The sequence below is a fragment of the Piliocolobus tephrosceles genome, chromosome X (genome assembly GCF_002776525.5).
Source record: "Piliocolobus tephrosceles isolate RC106 chromosome X, ASM277652v3, whole genome shotgun sequence".
Lineage (NCBI taxonomy): Eukaryota > Metazoa > Chordata > Mammalia > Primates > Cercopithecidae > Piliocolobus > Piliocolobus tephrosceles.
The window spans coordinates 11,295,801-11,319,736 of NC_045455.1; the positions used below are offsets into that span (position 1 = coordinate 11,295,801).

Sequence of the window (23,936 nt, forward strand, 5' to 3'; positions counted from 1 at the left end):
ACAGTGGGATGTTTGCACTGGCGCTGGAAATAAGCAAGGGTGGTTTGCAAGAGGCAACTAAGAGATAAGCAGCTGCTGTAGTGAATGGAAAAGAGAGTGGCAGACTGGATAAAGCCATAGATATATGTTATGTACTTAAGTTCTTTATTCTTTTAAAATAAATAACTAACCCAAATATAAGTGTGTTGTTATTAACACAAGGCCAGCCCATAAGATAGTAGAGAGAATAAGCTGCTGTAACAAATTCACACAAAAACACGTGGTCTGCTATGGATGGTTATGTTCCTCCAAATCCAGATGTTAAAACTGAATGCCCAATGTGATAGTATTGAGAGGTGGGTCCTGTTGGAGGTGACTAAATCAGGAGGGTGGATTTCTCATGGATAGAGTTTGTGTCCTTATAAAAGAGACCCAGGGGAACTTGTCCTCTGCCACCATGTGAGGTGAGGACACAGCTAGAAGTCACTGCATATAGGAAGCAAGCCCACACCAGATACTGCTGGTGCCGCCTTGATCTTAGACATCCTGCCTCCAGAACTGTGAGAAATAAATATCGATTGTTAATAAGTTACCCAGTTTATGGTGTTTTGTTATGGCAGTGAGAATGAACTAAGACAACCTCAAACAAGATAAAAGTTGCTTTCTTTGTCAACAGGGCAGAACTTGGTGGGCAGGGTAGGTTGGTGGCTCTGTCCAAGGTTCTAGCTTTCTTGAATCTTGATACTACTCCACTCTTGGTGTGTGTTCGTGTCCATGTGAGTAGTCAAAGCTACTCACACCATTTTCTTTCCAGCTCACAGGAGGGGTGGAAGAGAGATGTGGAAGGCGAGTGGCTTCCTTTGAAGAATATGACCAGGAAGTTGAACATGTCACTGCTGCTCACATCTCATTGATCAGAATCTAGTCACATGACCATAATTAACTATGATGGTGCTTAAAATTATATTCTCCATCTGAGTACCCATGTGCCCTTCCAAAACTGTAGAGGGGATGGGGTTCAATACTAAAAGGAAGAGTGCAATAGAAGAGCAACAATTGGAAGCAAATAGTAAAAGCATGCTGCAATAGTTTTACAGATTTTTGCTGACCAATTTCATGGAAGTTCACATGTCCTACATTAAAATAAAATGCAAATGTGATTGTGTCATGAAATTCTGGTCATTATACTTACTTTTAGAATTGTTTACTATAATATGCTGAAGGTAAATTTGATTTTTAAATGAACTTGTTTATGAGTACTGGGTTTATTTTACTTTAGCCTTATGAAAACAGTCTTACAGATTTTTTTCTCCCATATACTATGAATTTTACTATCAATTCTTACAGTCTCAGATTTTTAAAAACTTATTTCTACTTACATGCATTTCAGGACTTACATTTCCCCCCATAGTTTTCATTTTTGTCATCTAATATTGATTTGAATGTAGCATGGCAAAGGGTAAGCAAACATTTTAATATCTTCCAAAACAAACCTTAACTAATTGTCTGGAATTCAGGTCAGCATCATATGTATTTTTGAATCATCCCTGATCTGGAGGTCCCAGAAACGTGGGTTAACTCTCGGACCACCATTGGTTTTTATTGTATAACTGCAAATCTGGTTCAAGTTCATCACTTAGTATCCAACATGGAGTCTTATACAGTTATTTTCATGGAGCGGATGCTTAATAAATATTGGTTGAATAACTGAATTGGGCTACTCAGAAAACATCAAAAATTGAGGATCTTTGGACCAAAAGTAACCTGAATTGGTGTTAGTCATCTTTTCCAGACAAAAAAAAATTGCTTTTTTGGGGGGGTTTAATGATGTGAATAGTAGCCTATGTAACCTAAGTAAATAATATGTCAATAAATATAGAAAAGAAATGTAGAAAGAGCAAAATGTTATACATCATAAGAAAGTTTCTCATTCCTTTAAATAGTGTAAAATATGAGAGGCAGCTAACCCATTGCTTGGCATAATAGATTCTCACTAAATAGTAGTCACAGTTAATTGTGTTTTATGTTGTTCCTTAGGTCGCAAGTCAAAGAAGTTTTCCAGCCACATGTAGCAAAGGAAATGCTAGTTTTCTGGCAGTTATTCTTTATTGCAATAGGGAACAAATTCACTGTCACAATGCAGAGAAGAAAGTCAAATTTTGATATTCAAGAAGAGTTGGTTTGAGACATACTATCTTTATACACACTACCATTTAAGAAGATCCAATAATTATAGAACATTTCCGCAAATTTTACTCTACTTGTGAAATACTCCCAGGAACCCAGAAAGTTTTAACATAACATCAGAGCCTGTGAGTTTGGAAGGCCATATTTATATTTCAACTGTTTCTCTGGCATTTACCCAGTGATAATATATTGGCATATTCTGGAATCCCCTAGGGGACACCAACATGTTATAGAAGCAGCATATGGTATCTGTCTCTGATTGATAGCAAAAATTATTTTCTAATTATTTGGCAATGCTCTTCCATTTTTCCTCTTTCAAAAAAGAATTCCACTTCATTTTTTTTTCACTCTGTTTCTTCTTAGTAAGTCATTGGCATTAAATTCAGGTACTTTTAGTCTTTATTTCTTTACCTCACAAACCTTTTTAGATCATATTTAAATCTTAGTAATTTTTAAAAACTGTATGATACGATCCTTTTGACACATCAAGGCCATCACGATATAGCTTTCCAATGTCTTAACCTTAATAGGATTTCCTGGTTTTAAATTCTTCTATCTTACCTAGAATTGGCTGACATTTCCCAGAAGGTCAGGATATCAATGCTAATTTTAGCATCCTAACTAATAGAAAACTCTAGGAGTGGTAAAGATGATTATTCCATTTTTGTTTTATGACAACTGAAAATCAAGGAGTTAGCTGATTTTCTTTAAAATCAACTTTTAAAATCAAATCAGTCCATCAAGCTTCAACTATATAAATCTACATCTAAGTTTATATACCATGCAGTAGAGGCAGTAGTTTTAATTTTTTGAAATTATGAAGAAACTTCTAAATATATATGTTTGAATTAGACTTAAAACTTTTGTGTCAATTTACCTATAAAAATAGAAATAAGCTGGCATAAGTTTAATTCATGTACCCACAGAGAATGGGAGTGGTCAATTTTACTTCTCTAAAATCCTTATCTCAAAAATATGATTAAATGCTAATTTTTAAGTTAATTTTGAGTAGCGGGTACACTGGAGTTTGTTATATTACTTTTGTAATTGTTCGTATTACTTTGCACATTGTATTTTCCTCCAAGTAGAATAAAATAACACTTTGGTCCAAAATCCTTTGATTTTTCTGGGCAAGTAGGAACCTGGGTTATATCTTGATGAAAACAGAAAATTTGCCAGCTTTGTTAGGTCGGGTTAGTGTAGGTGAGATGTACAGATGAGAAATAAATGAGGGTGAATTTAATATTAGCTCAATTTACGAGTGCAGAAACATGCAAAGAATTAGGGCGTGATTTAAGCAGGACTTTCTGCATAATTATTTAAAGGTAATGTGTTGTCTCTCTATAAAAGGCATACATTTTCTCATGTATATATGACCCTCCCTACAGAAGTACAGTTTGCACCTAGATTTTAGTGGTTGTCCTTTTAAGAGGCTGTTTCTGGTAATACCTGTTATATATCTAGTTCATATTTTTCAAACAACCCCTTAAGTAGGAGTCCAATAATAAGAATTAAAGGAACTTGAGTTTTCCTTAATGTTTTAGATGCATTCTATGCTGCTTTTGAAAATGTGAAGGTGGAACTAATTTTGGCTGGGTGGAGAAGTATTAAACCCCTGTTTCTCTTTATTTCCCTCCCTCCTCACCTCCAACCTCCCAACATGTATTTTCTAAGGTTTACTCATTGCAATTTTTAATTTTTACTTTTCAAAATTCACTTTTAACAGAAGGCTGTTAGATTGGCTCCAAGAGCAAACAGCAGGCCAACTGGTGCTTGGCGGAGGAGGGAGAGGGTCGCGCGTTGGGTCTGGGTTTGGGGCTGGGGCTGGGGCTGGAGCTGGCGTGTGGGGAGACTTCAGGAGGGGCCCTAGCAGAGAGACTGCAGTGACACTGCCCTCCCTGGGCTGGTTGAAGCATCTCACTGGTGACGGGTCTGAAAGCACGTGGCTACGTCATGGAAAGCCAGTCTTTTCAATGCAAACTTCAACTCCTCCTCCTCCTCCCTCTAATGCCTGTAACTCACATCCGAGGCTGGGCGAGGAATCCGGAGGGGAGATTTTCCTCATGCTCACGGTTGTTGGAAACTGGAAGAGTGAGAGGAAGGAGGAAGGGGATTTGTGGCGCTCTCTACCTACTACAAGACTGACAAGGGGAGGGGGCACCTAAATTTGCATCTTTTCTTCGTGGTGATTGAGAACTGCAGGTTCAAACCGATCCCACTGAGCACTGGCGATTGATTATAAAAAAAAAAGTCGACACTGGGAGAAGGGAGGCTCTGTCTTCGGCTGTCAGACTCAATCTCGGAGGTGGTATTGGTGTGTGAGTGTGTGTGGTGGTGTTTTTTTTTTTTTTTCCTTTTTTTTTCTTTTTTCTTTCTTTCTTTCCTGTTTTTTTTTTTTTTTTTTTTTTCCTTCTCTCCTAGGGGCTACACAATGGCAGTCTTCTCTCAGTAAGATGAATCCTGCTTTGCCTTCTGCAGATCCACCCATCCTCATAGCGATCAAGTAAAAAGGCTATGATTTTCTCTTTGGGGATCTTTTGTGCATTACTGTTCTTCCTGATTAGTTTTGATCTCAGTTGGGATCTCTTTGCTTTTTTGTTTGGTTTCATGCTGAAAAAGGATTTTTTCTCCGACCCTTTGGTAATAATCCGGTGGTGATCGAGGGGGGATAAATCATTCACCCTGGCCGAAAAAAAACAATCACTGAGAAGTCTCAAAGAAATATACCACGTGAGGGGAAAAAACTGGGAGAAGATCCGGAATATTATCGTTTTTCCTATGGTAAAACCGGTGCCCCTCTTCAGGAGAACTGATTTCAAATTATTATTATGCAACCACAAGGATCTCTTCTTTCTCAGGGTGTCTAAGCTGCTGGATTGCTTTTCGCCCAAATCAATGTGGTTTCTTTGGAACATTTTCAGCAAAGGAACGCATATGCTGCAGTGTCTTTGTGGCAAGAGTCTTAAGAAAAACAAGAACCCAACTGGTAAGCAAAACATGCATCATGTTATGTTTTTCCTCATAATAACCTGTCTGTTGCTCATCGAGCTAGATCTGCAGTTCTGCTATGCAGGAAGGCAGGGGAAACAACCAGGAACCAGGACAGTGTTGCATATAGAGGTGTTGCATGAATAAACAAGTAACAGCTGGATCCGCGTCTACGAACCCCAAAACCATTATCGGCATCTCTTGGCTGTGACACAATCCATCACTAGGAGGGAAGAGGAAACTTTTTTTTTTTTTTTTTTTTTTTTTTTTTTTTTAGTGTATTTGGTTGCCTCTGTTTGGTGGAATAGCGAAGGGCTATGGCTTAAGGTTGTACCCCAGGCAGCTGAAGCTTTGGTGGTTGCCAGGAAAAGGAACCCCCAAGCTCCCCTTACTTCTGCAGCAGGTTCCGTGGACGTAGCTGGGTTCCGAGAACCTGCTCTAGACTTTCTGATTAGCTTGCACAATATTCGCCACCACGATCACCTTTACCAAAGTACAAGAGGCCCCCTCCCTCGCGGCCCCGCTCCTCCGTCAGCCCCCGCGCCCTCCCCCGTCCAGCTCCGGGCACCCGAGTATTAACTCATTCCCCTTGTCTGCCTCTGACACATCCTGCCACTGGGAATACTTGACCAAGGCTTGCACCTGGAGGGAACTCCAGGCTGAGAAGACAAGCCCAGCCCCTCTAATATTTGTAGTTTAATTCTCCCCCTTCAGAAAGCAGTGTCAAAGCCCTGCGTCGGGATCCCACGGGGCAGGGGGTGGGGATGAGCCAGGCCGTGGGTTCCTGCTTTTAAGCCTACTGGTGATCATGCGCCCCGATTCCAACGGGTTCCAACAGGGGAACTTGCAGTACATTACATAAGAAATGCAAATGCATCTGATGTGGGGAGTCGGATCCCGGGGGTTCCCGTCCCCGCGTCCCAGCCTGAGGCGATTGGGGGCGGCCGCAGAGCTGTGGGCGAACAACCCAAGGGAGGCCGGCCGGAGGGCTGCATGGTGGTGGCTGCGCTGGCGAGGAGGCTGGGCGCAGCCTTTCCGGGAACCGCTCACGCTCGCAGCCGGGAGTGTGGCGTCCCCTGGCTCCATTCAGGGTGGGGAGGGACCCGGGACCGGCTGTTTGTGTCTGGGGTTGTGTTTGAAGCGGGGAGCAGGGAGATCGCCCGTCCCGCAGTGGCGGCCGGGGCTCTAGAAGCTCCTGGCACTGGCACTGCGGTGCAGTAGATCATGGCTCTCCACGGCCTCCCTGACACCCTGGGCTCTGCTGGGGCCGCACTGGCACCCAGCGCCCCGGTGACTGGGGCAGCAAGTGGCTGCTGCCCTCCAGTCTCCGAACCTTGCCAATGCAATGTAGCTGGGGTGGCGCGCTCCGAGGGGGCTGCCGCCTGCGGGTGCAGCGGGAGGCAGAGGAGGAGGAGGTGTGGGTGGGCGGGGACCGAGGCGGTGGGTGTGGAGGCTGAGACAGCTTGCGGCCACCATTCCTGCAGCAAAGGAGAAACTGCGAGTTGTTACACAGTTCAAAAGGGCAGAGGCTTCTGTGCTGGGGTCGAGAAGGTTGCCCCCACTTGGTACTTTCGGGTGGCAATTGAGGCTCTGGTAGTGGCCTCTGGATGCTCCTTGGACTCGGTGCTGCAGTGGGCTCTAGGCTCTGCCCTGAGTCCTTCTCCCTGTGTTCTAGTTCTTACACCCTTTCTATTCACCCCCTCTGTGTCCTCCTCCTCTGTCCTTTTACCCTTCTTTCTTCTTAACTCCTCAGCTTTTAGCAACTCTGAAACGACACACCAACCTGAGAATTGCCCAAGGGGAAAGCAGTGTTGTCACCTTTCCACCCCTACGTCTAATTCAGCCATGAAGTGTACCCCAAGATGTACCCCAAACACCCCACATCAAACCTAAAACTTGCCGATGCTTGGTTCATACAAAACCAACTTACATCTGCAACACTATCTCACAGTCTAATATGAAGACCCTTTTTGTAAGACTTCTCAAAGTGAGACAGGCCAAGGGCTGCAGTGGGAAGGGGAGGGGTGTGACTGCTTTACACTGTAAAAAACAGTGGTTTTTGAATCCTTCCTGTGTCCTTCTGTGAAAAGATTTAACTCTCTTCTGAGAAAGGAATACTGTAAAAACATTTTTTATTTAGATGTGACCATTTGTCTTAGGGACCTTGAAGTCACTCCTTCCATAGAACTGGAGAGTGGGAAATAATTTAGCACAGAAGAGTAAGTTTCTTTGTAGGCCTTTATAATTTTTTTTTGTATACAATTTTACCAGAAACACTAAATGTCTCCCTATACACAATTCACAATCTTTTTATTACACTTCCTCCATCCCACCCACTTTCATCTCTCTGGAATAGTTTTGTCCCCCCTTCCAAAGCATTTTTGGAAACTGTCGAACAAATGACTATTTTTAGAGCAATGTATTTTGCACCTTATGAATTCTAAAGTATTTTGGTATGAATTGATGGGTTAACACAAAGTGTATCTAAGAACATTACCAACTATTCTAACAGGATAATTTAGTCTTAGATATCTAGGGATATGAGTTCCAACCTGGGAGTTAGAACATTTAGTATATATATAATATATGTATTTAAATGGGACATTAATGTGCCACATTATTTTTCTTACCTTCTAAAAGTTTTAGCCTGTTAAGCTTGAATCAAACCCATGCCAAGCCATTCCCTTTTAGTATTGTACTTGGTGAGTTCCATTCTCCTGCTATTAACATGAAGCCTAAAATCTTTTGCAGGTTTTTGATCCCAAAATAGCAGTAGAACTAAAAAGTTAATTGGGTAATTAAAATGAAACAAACACTAAAATTCTTTTAACTGTTACAGCCAAAAGGAACAGATTGACTACTACCTATTATGTTATGTTAAATTTAAAAAGGGTACAATTAACTGGTTTCAAACTAAGAAACTTGGGAGAATACTGCCAAATGCCAGTGAATTTGGTATAAAGCACCTATTATTATTTCAGAGATAAATATTAGGTTAATTTTGCTTCCTACATCTTTGGAAGATATGAAATAGTTTACTGATTATTTCCAATTCTTTACACTGTCAACAAGTGTAGGTAGTTTGGTCAAGGGTTCGTGGAATTTCAGAGCACTGCTATATAATTGAGTTGGTGCGAAAATAAGCAGATAACAGAGTTACGAATTTAAGGACAAAGTTACTCATCTACCCAAAAGTTATTGATTAGCTCATTATTAATATTTAAATAAGAGGCATTCATTGAATAGTGTTTTGGGCTTATTTTATGTAAAATTTAACTGGAAGAGAACATGAAAAATGTGTTTGCACAATACATGCTTTTAAAAATAAATTCCAATAGCTTAAAAGTCCTGGATATAAAGTAAATTTGCTATCTTCATAAAAACACCCAGTCTAACAACTATTATCAGAGAACACACACACACACACGCACACACACTTAATTGTCCTACTTTCTTAGCAGAGCAACAGCTATGCATTTAGAATAAATGTTACCTGCTTCAGCTTTCACTGTATGAGTCATGCAAGGTGACTGTATTTTAGGCAAATCATTGAATAGGGAATACTAAGTCCAAGGCATTTATTTTGCCTGAAGGAGGCTTCATAGCTTTCTTTAAACCTGTATGATAGTTTGGATTGACCAATGTATATAATAGGCCCATTCTGGAAATAATCTAGGTCACTGCACTTTAAGCCAAGGGTACTCAGGAAAGAAGTGTGGTTGAAAAAAGAAAATCCACAATAAAGATAAATACTAAGGTCATGTCATTGCTGTCTCTTCAGACACATAATGTAAAACAAGCAAAGGAAGCCACAGACCCTCACATAGATACAGTCACTCCACCATACACAGGATACACCCAAACTTCCATGGCTTAGTAGGATTTTAGAAAACACAGATTTTAAGGTAAATCATAATCTAAGAGGATTTTATTGAGTACAAATGTCAGTGCCAAGTGTTAGTATGAAGCAGATGCCCTAGACCTAGTTCTGCACAGCACACTGAGAACATTTCGTCAGTTCTCTTTTTCTGAACTCAGTCTCCCGCTCTGTCATATAACTTTGACATGGAACACGTAGGGCTTGGTGGGACCAATGATTATGTCCTATTTCCTACTTGTCTGGCTGCCTTTCAGCTCTGCTTTTGCCTTTCACTAAGCTGTTTTAGGTGCCAAAACACCTGGTATGCCACTGTTACTCATTTAAATAGACGTTATTTTTAAAAGCTACTGGCTTTACATCTAGGGCTGTCATGGTGTTTGGAAGTGAGAAAATACGAAGAGAGGGAAGAAGAGTGAGCACTTTTTACTCCTCCTCCTTCTCAGCATACCGACTCATCCTAGGTTCCAGTAGAGCCGAGTGAGCCACAAATGGGCCACAACCTCTGCATGTCTAAACACTGAGTATATTTCAAGTGAAAACATCAAATTCAGACTGCGTGGCTGGAACACCAAACAGATGTTTCTTCTAACACACTTGGCTTTAGAGTGGGATTCAATGTAGTATGAGTTGGCCTTGGACTCCATCCAGGAAGCTTTAGTTACTGAGGTAACAAAATGGGTTTTGTAGAGCAGTGCCACTCCATGAACCAAAGGATGGCAATTTTAGGTAGGCTCCCGAGTACTGCCTTGTTGGGAGAGTAGATTTTTCTTTTTTGAAATGTATATCCCAGTTAATAAGTGTAAAACTCAATGCATGATAATCTAAACTTAGTTTTAACAATGAAGATGACTTTGGCTGTACAACTTGTTCTAATTGTAGACAGCATCCATAACTGAGAAAATTTGTTCAAATGATGCATTGCTTTCTGAAGGTGCTAAAGCTAATTCTATACTATACTTCACATTTCCTACAATGAACCATTCCTTTAAAATGTTCGAACCCAGTCTTCCATGTTTTAGCAACACAAACATTGGAGACTTTTGTGAAGTGTTTTTATACATATGGTAACAAGGACAACAACCAATGTTTTCACTCCTTTGCACATTTTGGCATCATACCTCACTCAAATTGACTCATACGCTTTCTATAAATACCATGTAGATGTCTCAAAATGGAAGTATTTATTCAAAATAGTTTCTTTTGCCTTAAGGGGAAACAGTTGGGATGTTTGAACAGTCTAACAGGAGCTTTCCTATTCAGTGTTAAGTCATTGCACTGTGCCTGTATTTTTAATAAAATCTTTGAGCCCAACTTGGTATTACCTCCAGGAGGGACTGTGGGACAGGAAAACGCCTATTTACACGTCTGCCTGCTCAGTGCCACAGTCTGTGTGGTCTTCCTTAGGACTTGTGTACCAGGTACAAAGTTTAGTTATGTGTTGAACCCGGATACAGAAGTGCATGGAGTTTTCTAAGGGAGACTTATTAGTTCCCCGGATACCTCTAGAGATGCAAGAGCTCTTTTGTATCAGGACCAGCTATGTCCTGATACTTTCCCTGTGTAGTTTTCTAGTTGCCACTATTTGTTTTTTTTACTTTGGTCAGAATGTAAAAGGTAAGATGATGAAGGGGAGGGAACAAAAGGAGAGATTCTTAGGGACTTCCTAAACGTGAAGGCAAAAAGGAGGAATGTTGTAGACATGTTTTATAGGGAAGAGTGAAGTTCTTGTTTGATTCATCTGGTAACATCATGTAAGAAAGTCACCCAACAACTGCTGGGCACCACTGCCTTTGTCATTGTCTCTTGACAAAAATTCTGTTCATGACACATGGTAGGTTTTCAATACACTTTAATAAAACTAATAGTGAAAAATAGGTATCTCTAGGATAGTGAACTATGGGACTACAACAGGCAGGACTATACATTTTACTTGGTTAAATTCGCTTAATGCTTACTCCTTCCCCAAAGGGCCAAAAATTTGGCGACTAAATAAAGAAAAAAGCTGTTAGTGCCTCTTTAGCCACCACGATAGGATGCTCTGAAATCCGGTACTGCAGACGTTCCCTTGGCCCACATTTTATAGCTTCCTTCTCAGTCTCAAGGCCTGTAGTCTACTGTTCACACTCGAGCCTCTCCTAAAATACACAAGCTCAAAAGCTCATGGCGTTCTCCCCATCTGCCATTTTTGGCCTTAAAATAGCAAACGTTAGGGCACCGTTAGGTTCATAGTTGCCAGACCCTTCATTTTCTTTTTTAATCTTTAATTTTCTTCTTAACCAGGAAGACATTCCGCAAAGAATAAACTGTTCCTCTTTTGAGCTCCTTTCTCTGAAGATGGTAACTGGAACTCTCATTTGTAAAGAACCTCGAGTTACAGTTGCTTTGGAAGGAGTTTCTCGCTTAGTATTTTGTTCTTTAGCAGTTTGAAAAGCAGTCATCTTCCAACTTCGCAGCTCCCTGCACTCGCGCCCACTACCCTGATCTATTTGGCCTCCTCCTTTTTGGAGCCACTTTAAAAGGTGCAGGGTGCTAGGCCGCTGTGGCCTCGGGCTGAGAGGCGGGGAGTTGGTGTCAGGGACCAGAAAGTTTGGCAGAAGCCACGGCTCTGGGCCCAGGCCCCGGGCTTCTAGAGAAGCGTGTCATTATTTGTTTTCTGCAAAGCCTCGAGCGGGCCCACGCTGCAGCCCTGTCTCCAGGCGTGGAGCCCCTCGGTAATCTGAAGCTGAAGCTGGGTTCCGAGTCTAGACTGCTTCGGTTCTGAAGAGGGGGGATCCCAACGGGCCAGGCACGGGCTTCCTCCTGGCTTTACCCGTTGGCCCAGAGTCCGCGCTCCTGCCGCCGCTGCCCTCTGCTCACGGGGACCGCCCCTCACTGCTCTCCCAGCCTCGGCTCGCTGGGGGCTACGCCACGCAATGCGGCGGAAGCGGCCCGTTGGAGCCGCCGTAGCGCGGGAAGTTTCCGTTGCCACGGAGATGACCTCTGACCCTAGGACGTCTCTGGGACCCGGCATCCGGTGCTGTTGTTGTTATGGAAACCATGGCTGCCGGAAGCCGCCTCACGGGTGCGACTCGGTGCGCGGGTCGAGGCTAGGGCTCATGCTCGGGTCGAGATGGTCTCTCTTCCATGGTGGCCGGGGACCGGGCAGTGAGCGGCTGGCTCTGTCGCCCGCGGGGCGCGCGTTTGCCTGTCACTCCCCAGGCGTTGACGCGGGGGCACTCCGTGTGCACTGCTGGACCTGAGGGACGGGAAAGCCACAGGTGGCTGCCTCGGCCCGCCCGATCTCGCGTTGCGCTAGCGACGCTAGCTCTGGACCCGAGACCGATCTGAAGGAAAGGGGAAAGGAGCTGGCGTTGCTGGTTATGCTGCCCAAGCTCAGGACTGGGAGAGAATGAGCCGAATTCTGGTCTCAGCTTCCCCGCTAGATACTGGGAGACCCTGGGCGGGTCCTAAAGTTTTCTGGGCTTCAGTCCCCTCGGCTACTATAAGAAGGATATTGTAGAATAATCTCAGATCAGCCCCAACTGTAATATTCTAGGTTCCTATGACGTTCACACCCAGTCCTGATTATAAGTGAACTTCCCTCACCCCTTCCCTGTATCTCTCCTGGATTATATTGGCTATATATTTAGATTGTACTCTAAATTCAGAGACTATCAGAGATAGAGGGTGACCTTAGCGATCACGAACTACCTGTTCCTTTTACAGGTGTGGCAACTCCTTCCCAGTGGAGGAAGCGACTGTTCCAAGAGCCAGTTTTGGAATTGTAGGCACAAACACAGGTAGAAGCTTCACCTTGGGTGAAGAAACACGTATCTCACTGGTGACACTAGGAAGAACTCCTCATGCGCTTCATAGAATTGTGTGGTTGGTGCTGAAATAGATGGCATTCCATTTATCCATTGTATTCCCCAGATACCTTTTCCTTAGAGAGTTTTAAGATTTTCGGGGTAGGGGAGGGTGTCTTCACGAGTTTGTTTTTCTTTCTCTCATCTCCGTGCTATTGGGAAAAATCTCTTAAATCTTTTCTATAAACCTCATTTGTAAATTAAGAAAGTTGAAAAAGATTATTTTCAGAGTTTATTACAACTCTGAAAATTTATGAAGTATTTGTTTTAGGTCCATATGCTTTTTATCACTTTGTCAGTAATTACAATCTCAAAAAAAAAAACACTTAAAAAGTGCTGCTGTGTTTGAACTGTTGATGCTGGAGAGACGGGTGAGGAAGAGTTCTTCTTTCAAGGAATTGGCAGGAAAGACAAAAGACAGGATCAATTATGATGTGGTGAACAATTCTGTGTAGGTGGACGAAGGTGCTATAGGGCCAAGGAAGAGGGCCATGGAAAGGTTTCTGGAGGGAATAAAACTCAGACTGAGTCATGAAGAGTGACTAAGAGTTAGCCACGTGGGAAAGGCACTGGTTAGGCTGTCAAGGAAGAGAAAAAAGCATACTTTAAGCTTTGGGGGCGTCAAAGATTGTGGTGCAGACCGAGAATATCAAGTACAACTGAGAAACAGAGGGTGTTTGCAGGGAGTGGCGGGTAGTGAGTGGGGTTGCAAGGTAGTGAGGCACAGATCGTGAGCTCTCTTCTGTGACATGATCGGATCTACCCTTTAGACAACCATTATGACCACAGCGTGGAAAACTGCTCTGGGTTGGGCAAGGTTGAAGTGGAAAGACCAGGGAGGAAGAGCAGTGAGCAGTGGTGAGAGGTCCAGAATAAGGCAGTGACAGGCACTAGAGAGGAAGTGAAGTCCGTCCATCTTAGTGGCCAGTTTGAATTTTGGAAGGAAGTTGAAGGAGGAGTCTGGAATTTTCTAGTTACCGGTTTTTGATTTGGGCAGTTCTGTTGTGCTAGTCTTCTGCCAGTTGCCAACAGAACACTTCCTTCTCCTTGAGACATGGTTGGCTGTCTTCTGACTGTTTATACTGAGGGGCTGAGGTATCTTTTAACAGCAAGTAGGAGACTTAGATAAATTTCTCTTTCTAGATTAAAATTTAAATGGACAGTTCTGGGAGAGTTGCTGTGGGATAAAATGTTCATCTTGATTTCAAACCCGAAAATCCTTAGGACTGGGAAAAAATGTTTCACAATAAAGATAAGCTAAAATGATTTTTGAAAAATGATTATATACAATTCTTTGTCAATAACAGATGTTTTTATGGAAACAATACTTTGTTTAGTTTGAGGAGTCAATTAAAAGCCAAGTTTTCAGATTAACTATTCAGGTCTGGCAAGAAAAGAGAAGGAAGTGTGCACTTTATTGAATTTACATATGTAAATGTGTGCACCTGCTTTCTTAGATAGGAATGAATGTAGTTGTACTTAAAATGCCTTTTTTTTTCCTCCTGTAACATTTTGTTGTCTGCACGATTATAGTGGATCACTAAAGTGTGTGGTAACCTTATCTGTAATACTGCGTCTTAAAGGTGTAGCTTGGGAGGGATTGTAATATCTTTTCTTTCCACTTCCTGTGTGGAGCACATGGTATAACATTGTACTTTAAAAAATAAGAAATATGAACATAAGAAGACTTAAAAACTGAAAGAAAAATAATATCTCATAATTGCAGTCCTTTTTGTTTCAACAGCCACTTATTTGTAGTCTGAAACTCATCTTCTTTAGTCCTATTACTGCTGTATACCAGGTGTTGTAACTTTTAAGCAGAGAAAGGACCCTGTCTGCTAGGAGACCTAAGTCAGTTTTCTATGTAAACACTTCGTTGTAACCATCATTTGGCCTTAGCATTTTATCGTTGGGACACATTGAAAGCAGTAACACAATATGCTCTTTCCTCCTTCATTGCTAAATGACTTGATTTGTTTACTGAGAATTGATGTTTTCCATTAACTTGAGTATTTGTTCTTGTACCTTAAAAATTTTTTTCAACTCACATAACAATTAACATACCTCACATTTCAGACAAATAATAGTGGCTGTTAAATATTGGAAATACTTTTAATGAGCTCAATACTAAATGTTAGAGATATTTTAATGATGCAGTTAAGAAATTTGATACAGGATAAAAATTTTATGTCATTATTGCTTATTATTATCTCTTTTTTAGTTTCCTTTCAAAATGTTGGGAATAATTTTAAAGAGCACAGTGCTGAGGCCATTCTGACACATGTGTGGCAGATGTGCCTCTGTATGGGGGATACTAACTGTGACATGAATGCTATAGATAGTATGTGCTCTGATATGCAGCCATAAAGTCTGCCCACTTTTCCAGGCCCCTTGCCCTTCGTTGTAGCAAAGTGCTTTTCCAGCACTGATATTTCTTCCCTTTGTCTCCTTCTCCCTGTATTTGTACTAACCGATTCTAGATTTTTTCCTTTTACATATTTTTTAGTCATATTTTTCAAAAATTTGGTCATCAACGTACTCTTCAGGCAAGATGAGGATTAGTATTCAGTTGGATTTACGTTCATTACATTAGGAAAATAGACCCAAAATAATAAAATAGTTGTCGGAGAGTAAATGAGAAACATCTGTCTGAACTTGAAACATTTACCCAAAGTGATGTTTATTTGACTTAAGTTTTTTCTTTCTGTGCTTCAAATTAACATGTACAAGAACTGTGATGGGGTGTATTGCTTTATTTGATTATATAATTAAATGACTTTTAGGGCATTATAAATATCCCACCTAGTTTTCCCATTAACGAATGTATATTATACTTACTAGATTTTAAACATTATGTTATTCTTTTGCTTTAACAGAAATGTCCTGGATATTTTGAGTCCTGTATTATTATTAGTTGATAACAACTAATATTTAGAGAATGCTTTTATATACTAGGCACTCTACCTATACTATCTAATTTCATCTTTAAAATCACAGATAGGAAATTCTTTTATACTTCTGTTAAAAATCATGAAGCCTAAGCGTGAAAAGATTAAGGAAGTTGCTGGAGAGTACCTAGCTAGTAACTGAAAGATCTGAGTATAAAACCAAGTAATCTGACTCCAGAATACATACTCTTAAATCCCTGAATTGCAGCTACCACTGTAGAAAGGATGTTGAACAGAATGCTTATGAAAGTGATCAGTATTTCTCCTAATGTTTTTGTGAATTATTCTGTCCTGAAACTAAAAGGGACTGTGATCTATTCACTGTTTAGCTACCTAGAATTTTTAATGCTTTCTTATTGAGGTATAATTTATATCCATTAAAATGCACAGTCTTAACTTTATGACTTGATGTATTCTAACAGTTGTGTGCATCATTGTAACCACTACCCTAGTCAAGATATGGAATATTCCTCTCACCTCCCCCAAATTTTTTCTTGTTTCCATTCAGTTCCTACCCATCTCCCCTCTGAGAAGCAACCACCATTCTGATTTGTCTCCACTTAGTTTGGGTTATATTTGTTATGCAAATATACCTATAGTAGAATTTTGTATCATTAAATCATGAAGTCTTCACACTTTTCAGTTTGCCTTTTTCACTCAACATATTGTTTTGGGGATATGACATTGCTTGTTAGACATGGAGAATTCAACGTGGTAGCTTCTGTTTTATTTTGTTAACTGGAAACTCCTAACATCTGAAAATTTCAGGAACTACCAAGGGTCTCACAGTTTACCCAGCTTGCTAGTCTGCCGCAGTTACATGATGCTGGCAGAAGACAGCGGACTCCTGGGTCAGAGACAGGGGATTTTTTACTCAGCACAGCAGACAGCATGAGCTTCATGTGTTTGTGAGTTCCCCATACGTCCCCAAATCCTTTCAGGGGCAATGCTGAGTGTCCCAGGTGGATGCTTGCTCACAGCGGATTTGTGTCATCGCTCAGTGGTCTGATATGCGGCCGTATCAGGAAATTCCCAATCTTTTAAGGGGCTTCTAGCAAAGCTGCCTAATCCTTCTCTGCAGGGAGGTGTTACCTTATTATCCTAGTCAGGAAACAAATCTGTCCTCTAACCTGGAGGGAGGCACCATCTCTAGATGACAAGGTGGTTTGTTATGCAAATATTTTTGCAAAGACAGTCTGGTACAAAAGCTCTTCGAAGACATGCAGAAATGCCATTAGAAAATTCTCATTTAAATCTATTTCTGCAAGGCAACTCTTTCTTCCTTTTCTATTTCTCTTTGTACTGCCATGATTACTGCTCTATTGATGTATTACTCTTTAGAAAAGTAATTGTTATTTGGAAATTATCTTAAAATCGATCATGAAGTTTTGAGAAGATAGTATTCAATCCTATATGATAAACTTATCTGCATTTATTAAGTAATTAATATGTGATATGTGTTAACATTATATGTTAGTTACTGGGGGAGATTTAAAACATTCTATAATGGTTTGGTCTTTGACCCATAAGTAATAAAACTAAATGTATGGAGAATACTAGATACGAGAAAGAATTCTGCTAGAAGACTCATCTAGGATGAAAGGGGAAGAAGGAGAAGAAGGGGAAGAGGGGGAAAACTTTTAGAGAAGTGTGACCTAAGTTGACTCTTGAATGTGTGTTTCCATTGGTAGGAGAGAGAAGCATATTCTTGGCAAGAGGAGTAATGTGAATGAAAGTCAAAGGCTCGGCTTATTTATGGATAGAGTGAAAGGTACATGATTGGGGATTTGTGGAAACTTAATGGAATCGTATTTTAGAGGATTAGTGAAATTATATTTTGGAGTCCAAAAGCCTTGTAGAGGAGTTAGCTGGGATGTAGTGAAAATCAGTGAACTAGGGAAGAAGTTTTCCAAAAAGAGAAATGACATGATTGAGAATTGCTCAATTATTGGGGTATGTAACTGATTGTGGGGAGGGGCAGTATTAGGAGGAAGGAGGGATTTTTGTATTAAGAAAGCAATAAAATGAAAATGTTTTTCTGGTAGTTTGAATTGGGAAACAGGAGCCTGGATGAAAGGATGGTTCTGGGTATGTAATATGAGCAGGAGAGAAATTGCTCAGTAATTAGGAAGGGATGAATCGAAGGCATATGTTGAGAAATTGTGGGCCAGGAAGGGCACTGCTTTCTTGTAACCCGGAAGGATGGGTGAAACAGAAGGTGTAAATGAGAGACATGGGAGTCACTGTGGTCACTGTGACGCCTCATAGGAAAGTGGCCTCCATCGAATCTTGGAAGTCATAGATGGTTTGTTGAGAATGTGAGATAGGAAATGTAGTTAGCAGCTACATTTATGTTGTTGTTACAAGTAGTTGATAGTTATCTGAGCATACATTATACATCTTTCTGTACAATGTGAGCCCACTTTGCACTTTTAATTTTCTTTTGTAATTTGAAGTCACTTTGCTAGCCCTGATGATGTTACTGGCTTTCTAAATAAGGGGAGAATGGCTTTAACTACTTTCTTCAAGATGTACTGAACGACTTTGTAGTACTGACATACTCTTCTAAGCATTTTATTTCCCTGCAAAATGATGTTTTCTACATTGAGTACACATGGACACAAAGAAGGAAACAACAGACCCCAGGGACTACTTGAGGGTGGAGAAAGGGAGGAGGATGAGGATCTGAGGATCAAAAAACTACCTATGGGTCAGATGCGGTGGCTCACGCCTGTAATCCCAGCACTTTGAGAGGCTGAGGCATGTGGATCATGAGGTCAAGAGATAGAGACCATCCTGGCCAACATGGTGAAAACTCATCTCTACTAAAAACACAAAAATTAGCCACGCGTGGTAGCATGCGACTAGTCCCAGCTGCTCAGGAGGCTGAGGCAGGAGAATCGCTTGAACCCGGGAGGCAGAGGTTGCAGTGAGCCGAGATTGCACTACTGCACTCCAGCCTAGCAACAGAGCGAGATTCCATCTCAAAAAAACCCAATCCCCCCAAAAAAAGCCAAACAAAAAAACTACCTATGGGGTACTATGCTTATTACTTGGATGAGAAAATAATCTGTACATCCAACCCCTGTGATACACACTATTTACCTACATAACAAACCTGCACATGTACCACTGAACCTAAAATAAAAGTTTTAAAAAATAAAAATAAAACATGATGTTTTCTAGCGTAGCACTGCAACTAAGAAGGACTAAAAATGTCATAGGCTATTTGGATATAAAGAATTTTTTTTTTTTACCAGTTTGGCCCATAATTTTTTCTGTAAGAATTCCAGTATGCTGCTGTGGCTGTAGTATTGATCATATGTTTTAGTAACCTTTATGATCATTGCCTGGAGGAGATATGCTTTAAGGACCAGTTGTCTGAAAGCACAACTTTTAGAAGTAATTTTTGCTTTCCTATTCTTTTCTGTTATAAAATTTGAATTGTGTTTCAAGGGGTCAGTATCTGTCTCCTGGATGTTTGAGTGCTTAAGAATAACACAAAATTTATAAAGTGATATTTTAAGGAAGGTAACTTTTGTGAAAATAAGAGCAACTAAATTATTAATGGCTATCCAAACTTTATAAAAATGTAACTAATAATGCCTTATTCTCAGCAGTTGTAATTTCTTTGATTTAGAACTAGGATCCTTATTAGAAATCATAGTTTATAAGACTAGTATTTATAGGGCCACAAGCATGATTCATAGAAGAAGGGGAAGGGGTCCATTTTAGGTGATGATACCAGTAGTAGACATACTGTGGTGGGAGCAAATTGGCAGCACAAACCCGAATTCTGTCATTTTCGTGGGTGAGCGAGTAGTGATTTAATCAAACTTTTTGCATTGAGTGAATGCAATAGACAGCTGCGCAGTACTAAATCCTGCAACATTAAATACAAGGTTTGAATTTTGTATGAACATAACTTTGAATGAAAAAGTAAAATGTACACCCTTTCCCTGTAAAGGTGCCACTTCAGAGTCACGAACCAATCTGTGTCATATGGAAATGTGCACAATTTCCTACCCAGCCTCTCTGGTGCCAACTAACTTGTATTTCTGAGAGCCTGAGGAGGGGAAGTTAGGGTCATTCAGTTCACTGTGTGTCTCACTTTTTTATTATTGAAACCTGAAGGAGGCATTGTGTCTGCGTATCTTGATAACAGTTTTTGCCTAACTATGCTTTTTCCTTTTAGTGTTACAGTTTTAACGTAAGACAAATCTTTGACCATTTTTTATGGAGCCTTTCAAATTTATAATTGGTAGAAATACTTTTAAATATTATTGTAGGGGCCAGGCACAATGACTCACGCTTGTAATCCCAGCACTTTGGGAGGCTGAAGTAGGCAGATCACTTGAGGTCAGGAGTTCAAGACCAGCCTGGCCAACAAGGCAAAACCCTGTCTCTACTAAAGATATAAAAATTAGCCTAGCTTTGTGGCGCACACCTATAATTCCAGCCACTTGGGGGGCTGAGGCAGGAGAATCGCTTGAACCCAGGAGGTGGAGGTTGCAGTGAGCGGAGATTGCTCCACTGCACAGAGCAAGCCTCTGTTTCATAAAAAAAAAATTACTGTATATTTTGTTGGGAGCTATTCTTATCTCTCCCCCCTTTAGAATTACAAAAAAATTAAGGCAAATAATAGTTAATACTGTTAATAAGTATGCTAGTGTAAGTTCAAGGAACTTCAAAAATTATATGAAAGTGACGTTCAGGTAATACACATTGTATTTATTTCCTAAATGATATATTACATTATGGCAAAATGCCTGTATTTTAAGCTGCTAAATAGAGAAATGCTGCTTTAACACAGTACATTACAGGTTAAAGTGTAGTTTGAGTTTTCCCAATTTTAAAGGCAAATACAAAGCAAGTTGAATGTGTTTATGGGTGTGCATGTATGCCAGACAGTTAGCTTGGGACAAAATTCTGAGTGTTTGTGCACTTACCCCATCTGTTGGCCATTAGAATCTTTCACCCAAGAGAGCTACTCAGAAAGGATTGATATTAATAGTAATTTGAAAACAGTAGTAAATAGCTCAGAAGTGGGTTCAGTACAAAAATAACTTTTCATATTTTAAATTTGTGATTTTGAAAATAAAAAATGATATTTCATATCCACATCAGTTCATTTCATGGCTTTCAAGTAGCTTTTGTTGAGATTATTTTAAATTAAAATTTAAATGCTGAGATCTACAGAATCTGATGTCATTGCAGAACAAGACATTTTTAAGCATGTCTGTTTCCTGTATCAGGTTTACTAGTCGGGCATCTTGGTTATTGGTATTTATTTATTGGTACGGTATAACCAGCTATTACTTACTTCTTCTCACAAGTAAGTAAGCCACATAGACAACTTAGAAGTAAGAGTTGGAATCTTCAGACATGTGGTATATTTAAGTCACAGTATAGGTTCTTCTATAGGTTCAGGGTTGTCTGATACCATGATTTTTCTGTATAATAGCAGGTATTAGATGAAAGGCAGAAAATAAGATGCAAAAGAAAAAATATGTAGTCAATAGGTCTTTAGGCCATTCAGAACTTCACAGGGAGGAAACAAAAAACGTTCTGAATAATTCTGTTGGCTGTTGTCTCCATATGGTCATTGCAGGAGTTTTAACATATCCTATATAATTGATTTCTATTGTATGTGGTTAGACATACTTGACAATAGTTGCCAATACTTTTACCTTATAATCTCTTAAGGACTGCTATGACTCTTTCATATCTCCTTATTAATCTCTTATCTAAAAGAACAAAAGGTGAAAATCTCTGGTTTAGGTGCTGTCCTGCATTATTTTTTGTTTATTTGTTTTTAGTTTTCCTTTAGATACTTTGTAAGCAGGGAGGAGATTCAAAGGCTTTGATTCCAAGACTCCTTAAAATTAATCAACTTGTGATCACTTTGAGAGCTGATCTCCAAGTTGATCAGAAGCGATGGTTTAATAAAGCAGTAAACAAAATACGTAGACTGTGGCGTGTATCTGTAAGGGTAACATTTGGCATTTTTTTCTGATTAATATTGTAGGGTACCATAATATAGAGTAATCTTTCATTTTTGTGGCTCTGATGCTATAGGGCTCAAGAGGAGGGCATGGCAGGCTTCCTGCGGGGCATAACATTTTGACTGAGTCACAAAGAGTGATTGAGGATTAAGTCAGGTAGGAAAGGCACAAGGTAATTGTTCAAGAAAGAGAAAACAGTAAACCTTAAACATTTTTAGGGGCATAAGAGAGTGTGGTAAGTACCAAGAATGACAAGTATAGATAAATGAGGGATAGGAATTTGAGTTGATTTGCCTTCCAGTAGATATAATGATATGTGAAATCTGAGAGTTTTGCCTTATCAAGAATATTTATCTTTTGTATCTCCCAAATATACCTCTAGTAGTTCTTTATCGTGTAATACAAGAGACAGGTTTGCAGCCATTTTTTTTTATTTGCCACACATGATAGATAATAGTCTCATGTTTAATGAACTTTTATAAATATTTTTTCCTGCCCACAAGTTTTAACTTCCCTTTTTCGCTACATCTCAAAAAATAATATGATAAATCAGGTAACAAAAATGCTACTAGGAAAATCGTTTTGAATATATTTTGATTATAGAAAAAACAAACATTGAAAAACACTGAAACTTTTTTATTATTAACAAGTTACTTGAATAACGTCTTGCATCTGATCATGGCATGTGAGTGATGGGACACCATGACTGAACTGATATTAGATTTTTAACATATGACAGTTGGTCTCCTTTTAAAAAAAGATACTGAAATTTTTTTGTAATATTTTTAATGTGTGATATCCTATTTCAGATAGTTGATTCAACACCCAACCCTTCCTGAATTCCTTCTACATGAAGGACAGTGTGCTTGGTCCCATGGGTGATACATGAATCAGACAGGATCTTAAGCTTTCCAAGGGAATTAGAGGGCACTGGAAAGTTGGATAAAGATGTAGAGTTGCTGGGGATGGTCAATCCTGGAGCTAAAGCAGTGATTGATAGAGGTGGAGGGTTAAACGGATCCATCCTCATTCCCCCTTTTTCTCCCATTCCCTTTCTCTCCTTGTCACTGCCAGTCATGGCAGGAGATTCTACTCATTGGACCAGATTAGGAATAGATTTGGACTAGAATATTTCCAAACAGAATGAAGAGTACACGGCTGTCCTTAGATAGCATTTGATAAGTTGGGTACATTTGTAAGTTGAAAAGATAGTGATATGATGAAAATAGTAATAGCTATTACTTGTATAAAGTAAGTTATAACTAGAAATTGGTTTATTGTCCAACAAAGCTGATTGACAATGCCTTTAGGGCCTTTGTGCATTTTTGCTTTTAAATATGCTTACTTGACCACAAATTAACATATTTGTCTCATGAATAATAAAACAACCTTAAATAACTTTTTTGTTATATAAAAAATCTAAAATAATTGGTGTTAACAATTCAATTATAGTTGTAATTGCATTTCTTAAACCCAGATTATGAGTTATAAATCTCACTTTTATAACAGCTTTATTGAAATATAATTCATATACCATATAATTTACCCTTTTTAAAGTATACAATTCAATAGTTTTTAGTATATTCACAGAGTTGTGCAACCATTACCATTATTCAGTTCTAGAATGTTTTCATCAACTTAAAAAAGAAATCCCATAACCTATTAGCAGTAACTCTCTATTTCCCCATCCCCTATCCCCTGGCAACCACTGATATGCTTTCTATGTCTTATGAATTTGCTTGTTCTAGATATTTCATATGAATGGAATCATTCAATATATGGCTTCTTTTATTTAGAATAATGTTTTCAAGGTTCAAGCACGTATCAATATTTCATTTTGTTTCATTATTGTATAGTATTCTACCATGTGGCTATATCCGTTTTTTAAATTCATTCTTCAGTTGATAGACATTTGGGTTGCTTTCATTATTTTGCTACTTAAATAATGCAGCTATGAACATTTATGTATACACTTTTACATGGACATATGTTTCAATTCTCTTGGGTATGTAACTAGCAATAGAATTACCAGGTCAGATGACAATCTATGTTTAACATTTTGAGTGACCACCAAATGTTTATCAAAACAGCTGTGCATTTTACA

General features: G+C 39.7%; 1 protein-coding gene across 3 annotated transcripts in view; it reads left to right on the forward strand.

Moving 5' to 3' along the window:
- The first annotated feature begins 4,176 nt into the window (after window positions 1-4,176).
- FGF14 (fibroblast growth factor 14) overlaps window positions 4,177-23,936 on the forward strand; it is a 680,734-nt gene continuing 660,974 nt past the window's right edge. Inside the window, exon 1 of one of the 3 annotated variants that reach the window (XM_023218008.3) lies at window positions 4,177-5,152. Coding sequence is in view for 2 of the 3 variants with exons in the window: in XM_023218004.2 (XP_023073772.1) it covers window positions 4,945-5,152 (208 nt within the window). In the remaining variant the exon portion in view is untranslated. The remainder of the gene's footprint in view (window positions 5,153-23,936) is intronic. The other 2 variants (XM_023218004.2, XM_023218006.2) reach the window with 2 other exon arrangements.